Source organism: Danio rerio, chromosome 17 (genome assembly GCF_052040795.2).
Source record: "Danio rerio strain M-AB ecotype USA chromosome 17, GRCz13ab, whole genome shotgun sequence".
Lineage (NCBI taxonomy): Eukaryota > Metazoa > Chordata > Actinopteri > Cypriniformes > Danionidae > Danio > Danio rerio.
In genome coordinates this window covers 28,671,201-28,683,075 of record NC_141037.1, presented here as the reverse complement: position 1 = coordinate 28,683,075, position 11,875 = coordinate 28,671,201, and the positions used below count along the sequence as shown (strand labels likewise).

General features: G+C 39.2%; 1 protein-coding gene across 1 annotated transcript in view; it reads left to right on the top strand.

Moving 5' to 3' along the window:
- Window positions 1-1,281: 1,281 nt before the first annotated feature.
- e2f2 (E2F transcription factor 2) overlaps window positions 1,282-11,875 on the top strand; it is a 30,194-nt gene continuing 19,600 nt past the window's right edge. The window contains exon 1 of the mRNA XM_087290622.1: window positions 1,282-2,020. Coding sequence (XP_087146748.1) covers window positions 1,754-2,020 — 267 coding nt within the window. The 5' untranslated portion in view covers window positions 1,282-1,753. The remainder of the gene's footprint in view (window positions 2,021-11,875) is intronic.

Sequence of the window (11,875 nt, the reverse complement as noted above, 5' to 3'; positions counted from 1 at the left end):
AAAACAATACAGTAGGTCAGTGGTGAAAGGTGACTTCACTTACGTAAGATTCTTATGTTATATTATTAAGACCATCTGCTTGTCAATTCTATAGACCATTTAACCATACATTTACAATATTTTGTTAATAAATCCTACCGCATGCACAGCAATAAATACTGTAGTAGCTTTTATGTTTCACTACAGTAAACTGTGGTGCATTGCAGTACAATATAGGGTATTAGTGTTAGAAAAACTACAGTATTGTTTTTGTTTATAATGTTAGTTGCTGTATTACCACAGGCACAATATAATTGCCACAACAGATTCATTGAAGTACTTTACTATAGTATGGAAACTATATTATATTGATTGCATTTATTAAAATTATAAATTACGATAGTATTTTTTTTTTCATAAGGGATATCTGATATCCAATACAACTAGACTGTAAAGGCACTAATCCCATACCTAAGCAGGCCTATATTTCATTAAATAAATCAAATCAAACATTTCTCATTAGTTAAACTATATGTTCATTTTTGCCCCAAAGTACAGCTTGAAAGAAAAGGACTGCACCTCTTCTAAACACTGTAAGTCATCATTGGGCAAATAGTTTGGTGGGAGAGACTCAACAATCATCTGAAGCATGGCAGGGGTTACTCTTTGTGTAAAATGATAAGATCCTTTCAAGTGTATAGGTTCTTTTCTGTGGAGTTGTTTACGGCCTTTAAAGCTCTTGTTTTCTCTTTAAATCTCTTTTCAAACAGACAGGCCACGCCGAAGTCAACCATTTTTCCATTTAGTTGTTTAAAAACATTGACGTTTAAGATTAATTCATGACATTGATTCATTAGAAAACACAATGGGCCTGCTATAAAGCCATCCTTCAAAATCATCATTTATTTTATCAAGCCAAATGCTTTAATATTGAGGGTTTTATGGTGATTTTTCAAAGAACAAACCTATATTTTATGCGATATGACGTCATATTTGTATAAATGTCAAACGTATATTTGTGCTAAATCTAAATATGACTACAATAGGTCTGAATAGGCCAATAGGCCGCTGTTGTTTTGTTGTAGTTTGGGGGAAAATTTCCCTGTTCACAAAAGAGACTGAAAAGGCGCTGTCTCTTTAAGAGGAAGAACGCTGGGCGCCAACTGTTACATGTAAATATATTCAGAATACGAATGAGAGCGGCGTGCCAGCAGCCAATCGCTGCGCGCCTCCAACCGCGGGAGATCCAAATTTCGCGGGACGTAATTTGGCGCTAAAATAGCACTCCTCTGTTGAGCTGATGTCAAAGCAAAGCTTTTCTGCTGGAGAAGGATTACAGACACACAGGGACGTTTCTCACGGTCGCTGGCTTTACTCGATAACTGCGAGAGGAACATTTTGAAGCTTTACTTATCATTGAAAGGTAGTTTTATCAAGCATTGTGCGTGTAGTATATGTTTAAGTTATTTTCATTATAACAAAACAGAATAGCTTCTCCTGTGCTACAACAACAAAGGACCCTGGGATACTTTGTGCAACTCGGATGATTATATTTTCTTATTTTCACACGTAATTTATCTGCAACTTAACATTATTTATTATACTAATATTGCAATATACTATTATACAACTATCGCTTGTAGCATTAGCATTGTTTTAAGATACACGTATTCATTAACGCTTGATTGGTTCTGCAGTGAACTACAAACGCAATTTGCGTAATAAAAGAGTTTCTTTTGCGTCACTTTCGCGGGTTTTGCATTCCGTGCGCAAAATGATGCGGATACCCAGAGGGATTTCTCCTGCTTCGGGAAGAGGCGCAGGATCTGGGCTCTCGTGCCCGCAGAAGAAAATGTTCACCGCGATGAGGACGGACTTTTTCACCACGGGACTGGCGAGTCCACCGATGAATTCGGTACCGGCTGGATACTTCACTCAGATCGGGAACACGACAGCTGTGGAGCAGAGACCCAACTGTTTGTATGCGACCCCCCACGGGCCCGAGCCTAAGCCGGTGCGGACTTCTTCCGGGCGGCTACCGGTATGCTTCTTTCCACCCCCATTTCTGCTCATACTACAGCGCCATATATGCGAATGTTTGCCCTCTAAATCTTTGTTTCTCGTCTTATAACATGAATGTGGTATTTACTAAAACGCAGATACAGTCACACTGTAGTTCTCTGCTTTCTACAACACTAAAGCTTCTTTTTCTGGCTTCGCGGAAGGATTTTATCTGTGCCATCATCTCTGATGTACTGAATATCTGTCAGTTCCTCATAAATGAATTAAACAGGCCAGTCATTGGAGAGGATGGCCACAAACTTACGTTTATATTTAAGTCATGACATTAGGACAGACAGGACCTTTAGCCAAGAGAGTGTGTGGCAAGCCATTTATATCTTAAACTGCTCAACTTTCTGTTGTGTTTGTCTCACATTCAAAATAGCACATAAAATAGTGTTTTGCTCAGTCACAGTATTATTTTTACGTTCTGACAGGAGCGAATACTTGTGAGGAATAATGCATAGGTTAAAAATAATAACTATATTATCCCTGGAGAAATGGATTTTATATCAATAACTAATAGAAAAAGAAACCTTTTGTAGGCTCAGAAGTTATTAATCGATTTGTATATGATTTTGTTAAAGCCTTGTTAAATAACTTATAAATATCTTGTATTATTTGTGTTATTCTAAAACAATTGTTAAATTTCAGAGTTTGTCCAGAAACACTATAATTCCCATGATGCTGTGCAGACAATTCCACCAATCAGAGAACCACAGCTAATTAAGTAAGATATTTAGCCCAATCCACACTGTGAAGAATTGGGAATGATGTAATTGAGTCAGTTTCTCTATATTTTAAAAAAAACTTACCTGTACATACGACACAAATAAAGTGAATTAGTGATTTAACTTTCCAGTTGTTCAGATGAAGAAACAGGTTTAAAAGAAAACTTTTAGCACGCAACTCCATAAAACTGATATTTAAGTTGTCTAAAACTTTGCATGCATCATAAAAGACAGACGATATCCGAAATCGCCTACCACTCAGTAGGTACTGCATTTGAATTTAAACGTACTACTCGACCGTTAGAAAAGCCCATTCTATGCAGCATGAATGTAAGCAGTATGAATTGAACTCAATTGTACTACATCCACCATTTTGTTATCATCATGTGGCCTACCCACATCAGTTGTGTCTCTTTTGTTCCATTCATGAATTCTCTCACGAAGCATAATGGGATAGTGTAGCATCATTGGATGCGCACTTCAGAATCTTTCCGGAAGTAGTAGGTCATCTGGATACTTCTCGCAAGTTTTTAGCATTCTATGAATTCAGACACACTACTCCGCTCACATACTGTTTTTAGCGTACTATATAGTGTGGAAGTGTGCAATTTTGGACACAGTCTGTAAGTACATTACTAACAACCCCATTTTATGTAATTTTAAATATGCGGTCAAGGCTTATGAAGTTGTATTGATTGTTTTTTTGTTTTAGCTAATTTATCTATGGCAGTTCTGATGTTCAAACAATACATGTCAACTGTTTGAACTGTTTGAACTAGCAAATAAAGAAGTACTGGTTACCATTAAAAAGTAGTTGACATCAGAATAAACGTAGTGAAATACTTAGTATATTACACTAGTCTTATATAGGTAAAGATTAAAATTAAAAAATTTGCAATTACTTTTTGCATCACTTACTGATAGAAAAAACATGACGTGAAAACCATAACATTAGTCGACATTTGAAGTGGATCAAAACATTTCATCAAAGTTGAACTAAAACTGTGAACAGTTTTGAAAAAAATAACTTTATTTTGATCTATTTTAAATCTGTAACTACTGTAGTAAAGGAGTAAATGCTGGTTTGGCTTGCCATATGAGGGTTATTTCAGGGGGGAGGTAGCAGAAGCTGATGGTAGGGGGAAGGGTGCTTTACAGCTTCTGAACCGGACATTATAATATATGGTTCGGGCCTAATAGTAAAATGGGGGAAGGGTATTAAAAGGTAAACTTATCCAAATACAAAACCTTTTATATTTAGCAATCGATAAAACATGCTGAATGAATGCTCCCTTAAAGTCACAGCATCAAATGAACGAGGTTCATTCCACTCATCCCAAAACTGGTTATTCCTGTAGTTGTGTGGTCCTGGATTGTACAGCTTTTTCGATTATGTATTTGCTGTTGTAATTAACACTCCTCTTTTTACATGCACCTTCGTACACCTGTCTCACCATTTGTCCTTGCATGAGCTCAACCTGTTGAAAAGGTCAAGTAGGTCAGGGTATCTGCTTCAGGAAAATGCCCATCTCAAAGCTCTCTCTGTGTCACTCGCTGCTTCCAGCTGATAAAAAAAAGAATGATCACAGACTCACACTGTAAAATATGGGGCAGAGCTGATAACAGAATGGGCGTCTGCATGAAGGATTGATGCATATGCCTCATAAACTCCTACATAGATTATGCTAAAAGCCTTGTGGTTTGGTACATCAGTTGATCAACTCAAAATGTTTCTCCATCATCATCATCTTATGTGGCCTTGCTTTTTCCTATTTACATTTTAAGAATTTCTGGAAATGACACACTCCACATGGTAGGGCTCTGTGATTAATCAAATCGCAATTTGAAATGTTTCAATTAGCTAATTGCAAGAGGCTTTGATATGAAATATATGTATTATTTAGTTTCCCCCACCCAGAGCAAATGCGTGAGTGCCGTCTGTGTGTGGTAGTCTTACTAGCCAACTGAGTGAGCACACTTTCGTTCTGCCTACTTGCACAACCGAACTATGAGGAACTCTCACAATAAAAAAACAAACCAACAGGAAAGCGCGGACAATTGGGATAATGGCGTCTGCTGCTTCAGAAGCATTGATAAACAAATATCAAAGAAAAACAGGACTTTGGTAACATGGGAATATTTTGGTTTCTAAGGCCCCGTTTACACTAGTGCGTTTTAGTTTTAAAACGCATAAGTTTTGCTACGGTTACGCCATCCATCCACACTACGCCGGAGTTCTCGAGCACCGAAAACGGAGCTTTTCGAAAACGCTGGAGAGGCCGTTTTCATTGTAAAACGCTGCTGCTCCGTCTCAGTGTGGATGGGGAAAGACGGAGACATCTGAAAACGGAGGCGGGGCTGCCGACGTTCGCCTATCTGATTGGGGCTTTTCCTCAATATTAAGTAGCCCACACACAGTTCAGTCTCGCATCCTCTTCTTGTAAGTTAAGACTTCGCAAGTTTGATCAAGGCTGCAGTCTCCCCCTTCTCAGTTTGATATGGAAAACATACCGAGGACACGGGTAAATCTTCAAAGGGAACAGTGTACTTTATAACTTCATTCACATCACCTTGGCTACGTTGTTTCTCTTTCTCAACAATAAAATGTAAACATGATTTAAGGAACTGCCTATTTTCTTTTTAATATTAGCAACTTAACAGACAGCAGAAATGTTGAGGCGTCGTGCTGCATATATGAGCGTCATCTTCACTGTGTGGATATTTATAACAAAACGGAGCCTATAACAACTGCCTCCTTTCAATTTCAGTGAAAATACGAAACGCACCCTCTCTTTTGCTGAATATCAGTTTTAATAATCGATAATTATAAAAGTATAACATACAATAAGTTTATACATTGTAGGTAATAAAGGCAAGCGATCAGTCGATGTACCTGGATTAATCATTAACTTATCTTTGCGCTTAACCAAAAACATGTTACCCGTGAACAAGTAACTTAATAGATTCCAATGACCAAAGTCAGGGAATTGGCCTATGTCGTTAGATAAAGACAACAACATGAATGAAATATCACGTTCAGCAAATATAGTGAGATTAGATCCAGCGGGAGATGCTTGATGAGCAGTCCGACAAGCAGAGCTCTCATCTGGGTAGAAAAGCTGGAGCGCTTGCCCGAGAGTGTGTGTGTGGTCACGTGATGTGCGTTTTCAGCGTTTTGGTGTGGACAGAGAGCTGTTCAGAAACGCTGGGTAAAACGCGAGTGTGGACGCGGATCGTTTTCATTCTACAACGCCGTTTTAAAACTAAAACGCACTAGTGTAAACGGGGCCTAAGTCACAGACATCAAACCAAAACAGGTCATTTATTAGAGCTGTCACAGAATTGTTGCCCCACCTTACAGATTATTGACCTGAAGCTTGACTACAAAATTAAATTGCAAATCAAATTGCAATATCTGTCATAAAAATCGCAATTAGATTTTTTACCCAAGTCGCACAGCCCTACCACATGGCATGGTGAACAACTTCCCTGGTTAATTTTTTCACACTAATGTGCTACAGTCATATCTCCTGCTGTGAGGAGTTTCACTCTTGGTCTCTGCCCTTTTTTTCAGTTTGACTTGAATGACACACCTGAAGCTCTCATTTCCATCCTCAGAACTTTGAACCTTTGCTTTAAACTACATGTGAATTGAATTAAAGAATTCTGCTGAGCTCATAGTTTCTCATAGCATAATTTCTACAAAATTCTTTCTAAAATGCACATTTCTGGTCTTGTGTTGAATGTGTTATTAATGTTAAGGCTGATTTATACTTCTGCACTGAGTGATCAACGTGACCCACGACATCTGCCTTGCGTGTAGCCATGCATTTTTACTTCTGCATGCTGTTTGTGTTGCTCTGCAATAACACTTCCAAAATGCTAGCTTTCAGTAGGCTTTTATGTTCCTTTGTGTCGAGTTTCTTCGCGGGTGTTTTGTTTTCTCTGAACTCTACCTTAATGTACAAGTAGCTCAAACTCACTCATTCAGCGGCGGGAACTTGCGGACATACAACAACTTTAATCAAAGGTGAACACAAAATACAAGTTTCCATCTGAAGCTTCTTCATGAGACTTGACACTTGTATACACTCGCTCCATCGAGGTCGCAGCTTTCAGCGCCACCCACACTCATCACAGCTACCAAGCCGACCAATCACAGAGCTTGTGCTTCACATCGATGCGATGTGTAGATAAATTTTTTTTTGAGTGGTGCGTGTCAGCGTCACCCATGGCGAGGGCTATGCAACCTCGTGAAGGCTGCACCGGTCAATACGCGTGCACCTGATGCAGAAGTACCAGCCTTAAAACCATTCATACTTCTGCGCACTGTTTCTGTTGCTTTGCATTAACACTTCCGAAACGCTAGTAGGCTGAGATGTGTTTGTGTTCCTCTGTGTCGAGTTTCTTCTCCGGTGTTGTTTTTTCTGAACGCTTCCTTAACGTACAAGTGGTTCAAACTCACTCATTTTGAGGCAGGAACCGGCAGATGTGCAACAACTTTAACCATGAGATAAACACAAAACAAAACTTTCCATTCAGAGCTCCTACACGGGACTCCGTACTTGTAAACAATCGCTTCATCGGGCTCGCGTGGCTCTTGCTCCCGCACACACACTCGTCAGCGCTACCAAGCCGACCAATCACAGGGCTTGCACTACGCATTGTTGCGATGTCTAGTTATATTTTTTAAAAGGTGTGCGTCATCGAAGGTAAGGGCTATGCGTCCACGCGTAGGCCGCGTTGTAGCATACGCGTACGCTTGGCACAGAAGTATAGATAAGCCTTAACAGGTTATTCTAAAAACCAAAATAGCTTGTATAGCTAGCAAAAGGCTTTTGTAATAGTGAAAGACGTAGATCATTTACCACTTATGGTAAATACCAGAAATATTTGTGGTTTACACCACAAACATATTTTTATGGTAATAAAATTGTAACAAATAGCAAGTAGCGCTACAATTATGTGCTGCTTAAAAACTTTAAATTGATGACATCAGATGCTTTGCACATTCAGCCGTGCACCATGTTATGTTACATAATAACATGGATACATTTTCTGGTTATTAGATCATTACAGACTTTCTGGAATATTTTATTCTTTGAGAACAACCGAATGTACATTATCCCCTACATTACCTAAATGTCTTAGCAAATGAATCTGAATCATATGCATTTAGTTGTTAATACTAGTAAAACTGGCTTGTCAAATGAGTTTAGAAAAGTTATTGATCTATTTGTTATGAATTATTGGCTGTAGGAAATTGGTCTTTTAATTTGCAGGTTACCCATTAAGTGTATTTACATGCATGTTCTAAAATTGATTACGCTTAATGTTCTTGCAAAGTTGTGTAAATGCATAAAACTATTGGTTTAAAAATAACCCAGTTAATCTGATTTGAGTTTTACTTACAGTATTACCCCAATTTTGTGTGCACATAAGTCAACATAAAAACTGGTGTACTGTCAGCTTATTGAAATGTGTAGGTGTAATGTGACCGGACAGAGTTTTTACTCTTGAGTTTTAAGTGTATGTTAGTGTACAGACGCACACAATCAGTCTTTCAAAGTAACAAATTCACACTACATTCTTGTGCTATGTCTGCACTATTTATCTCCAGAAGTTATGAGTGATAAAATCTCTAAGTTAATTCAAACTAGAGTTGTGAGTTCTAGCAGTACTACTAGTAGTGAGTACAGCTCCAGCTCTAGCGATGAAGAAATGTTTAGTGTTGTTCACAAGAGCAATAAGCAGCTCCACGTTCATATCGCTTCCAAGCATCTTCTACAATGTGCGCTCGCAGTGACAGTTTTGCGCTTAAGCGCCTACAAGTGCTGCTTACTGTAACTTCAGTAGCTCCATGCACGTGAATAAAAGTGCCGGTCTGATTGGTGGAGAAGGTTTTGACGCGGCGCGTCAAAACAAAAAAACAAGCATGAGTCGTTTTATTTAAAATGACGCTTTTGCGCCTGCTGTTTTGCGCGTTGGTGTGCAAGATCACATTGACGCCTTTTATTTAGTCACGAGGCGTTAAACATCGACGGAAAACGAGCAATAAAACGTCTCGGTATGCACAGGCCTTAAGTAAGTTGTGTTTTCTGTTGCTTTTAAATCTCTCCAGACGAATCTAATAATGCCAAATGTTTGAATTTAGAAGTAAATTCCGCCTAAATATATGTAATAATTGACAGTGCAAGCGTCCAGCATAGTTAAAATGCTGCTGCACAATCATTGATTTTTGTATTCTGGTGTCATTACAAGTTAAGATTTATTCAAGCCTGTAACACATTTAGCATTTTATAGAATTTATTTGATTTATTAATGTATAATAACATTGTCTAGTGCGTCATACCTCTAGGGTGAGCATAATATGCTGGTGAAAAAAATCTGTCATGCACACTGTTCACAGATAAGCACAAATCTTTTACACGCATAAAAAAAATCCTTGGTTTTATGTTCTTTTGTACCGGGTAACCCAGTTTAATATTATAGACTGATAACTGGTGGTTATCAGTGGATTAATGTCTATGTGAAAGTGCTCATTGTTTATCAGTAAATATCAACCGTTCAGGACATCTAATAGCTTTATAAGTTTTTCCAGATCATATTTTCTTATCAACTGTTTGGTTAAAGTGTTACCAAGTTAACCTTCATTCATCTACAGCACAAGTACAACAATAAAGCCAAAGTTTGAGGATTGAAAAGGTCATGGAGACCTCTAGTTTTCTAGCTGACTTCAGAACTCTCATGTCTTATGTTCAGATGGTCAGCCGCTGGTCTGTTATCAGCCACAATGTAGAAGACATGATTTGCCTTCGCTTCAAGAGACCCTGTTGATGTTCACCATCCCCCTCCAATCCCAGAGTCCCTCACTTCATTTCATTCTTTAAATTTACCTATATTCCCCTGCGGGGCCTTCAGTAACCAGGTGTTGCATCAACAGGGTGGGTGATGGGGCCCCAAGCTGTTTAACTCCGCATGGACCCGTCTGGCCAAGTTTAGCATTTCAAAGTCCCTTTACTTTACACCCTTTTCAACCGGACTTCCCCCTATCTCCTGTACCTGTATCTTTCTTTCGGTTTTACACTGTTGTATTGTCACCGATGGCCTTTCTCACTTTTACACACAGTGAGTGAAGTGTGTGTGTGTTGGGAGCGGCACAGTTGGCTGATCATTCTTCTCTCACGTGTCTGTAGGCGTATAGAAACCTGTTCTTTTCTGGCAGATTGTGATTGTTAAGAAAACATTTCAGATGATGTTTAGTTGTAAAGTTATACGATAACAGTTTAGGACCCTGATTCCCCACCTCCTGCCAGGAAGAAACTCGCAGCTCGTTCATTTAGTGTTGGAGAAAACGGGGGAGGTGTGACTCCATGTGCAATACTCTTGAAAGATCAAGCCTATAAATGAATAACAAAAAATTAAGTATATGTTTGAATTGGAAGGAGCTTGAATTGATGGCAGAGATCAGTAAATGATCATCACTTCGCATGTTAAATATTCAAGGCCCTGTTTACATCTAGTATTAAAGAGCCCATATTATGGGTTTTTGAAAATTCCCCTCCATGTAGTGTGTAACACAGCTCTAAGTGAAGTGAAGTATCCAGCTAAGGCTTAAATCTGTAAGAGTACAGTGTTTAAAATGGTTGATTCATCTAAAAAAGAGTCGACTCATAGTGCTTCAAACGAGTCGCCTGGATACCGAGTCATTAGGTGTTTCGCCATGACGTATTAATGAAACCAAGTTATTCACGTGTACGCGCAAACCCGGGAGATTTCAAGCCTGAGGCCCCGCCCTCTGACGCAGAAACCCAGACACACACACCCACCCACAAACACACACACACACACAAACATGCCGGTCGATTGAAGTCACACTGCAGATGGATATTATATCGAGTCTCTACCCAAAGATGAAACCTCAGCATTATAACCAAGTAGTTGGAAACTACTGGAAACTTCTGCAAACGACATGCTACAAAGAATACTTCATCGGCGTTTGTTAAAGGAAGGATCAGTAAAGAGTAACTTACTGATGGACGTCAGGATGGGTTTCTTCCTCCATTTCTCAAGTGTAAGTGCGATTAAAGTTGGTGCCTCGTTGACTCTAGCTTGCAAATGTATTTACTTGTGATTTATTACTTGTAACCGCGTGTACTGTATCAGGTTAACTGGCTATATTCTCTTATCGCGTGCAAAGTCACGTTAAAAACGCGACGCGTGCTTTGTTTACGGAGCTCCATGGACAAGGGTAGTGTGTGTGTGCGCGTGCGCTGTCGTCCGGAGGTATGTGTTTGTGTGTGTGTGCGCGTTGTCGTCCGGAGGTGTGTGTGTGTGTGTCTGTCTGTGTGTGTGTCTGTGTCTGTGAAAAGAGCAAAGTGAGACAAGCTATGTGATCTCCTCGACAGTTTTTGGAGTTTTTGCTCAAGAAAATAGTCGTCTGAATTTTCAAGTCCATCGACTGTATTTACATTGACTCACTGGCAGCTAAAATCCACGCCTACACTATGGAGCGTGTATGAACTGTGATTACTTTTATATTGCTGATTAGCTGTTTGGCATTTCACTCTCTGACTGAAGGCAGTCGACCAATCGCAACAGGCTGTCATTGGTCCAATCAGCGCAGATTAGCTTCGCGTTAAGGAGGGGTTTGGGAACAAATTAATCACTGGACGATTCATACAGGAGTCTCTGGGATATTTAGGTAAAATAAATGCAGATTATAAGACCATGAAAGTGTTTTTTAACCTTGCATGCATATTAGACTGTTGTTGGAGACCCTTACAACCAAGATATGACCCTATTTCATGTATAATATGGGCTCTTTAAGATTAAGCATTTTGGACAATAGGATCATAAATAGGTCTGGAAGACATTTCTCTTTATACCTTGCTTTGAAGTTGATCTCTTCACTTTTGACCACTTCTGTAATGGGAGAGGGTCTGTGGGCTGGTATATGTATAGTATGTATCTATAGACCTGCTCTTTCGATCTGATGATTCAAAATTAACTGGGTTTTATTGGTGAATGTTTTTACATTTAATAAGCTCTTTTCGCAACATGGTGGCGCAGTAAGTAGTGCTATCACCTCACAGCAAGAAGGT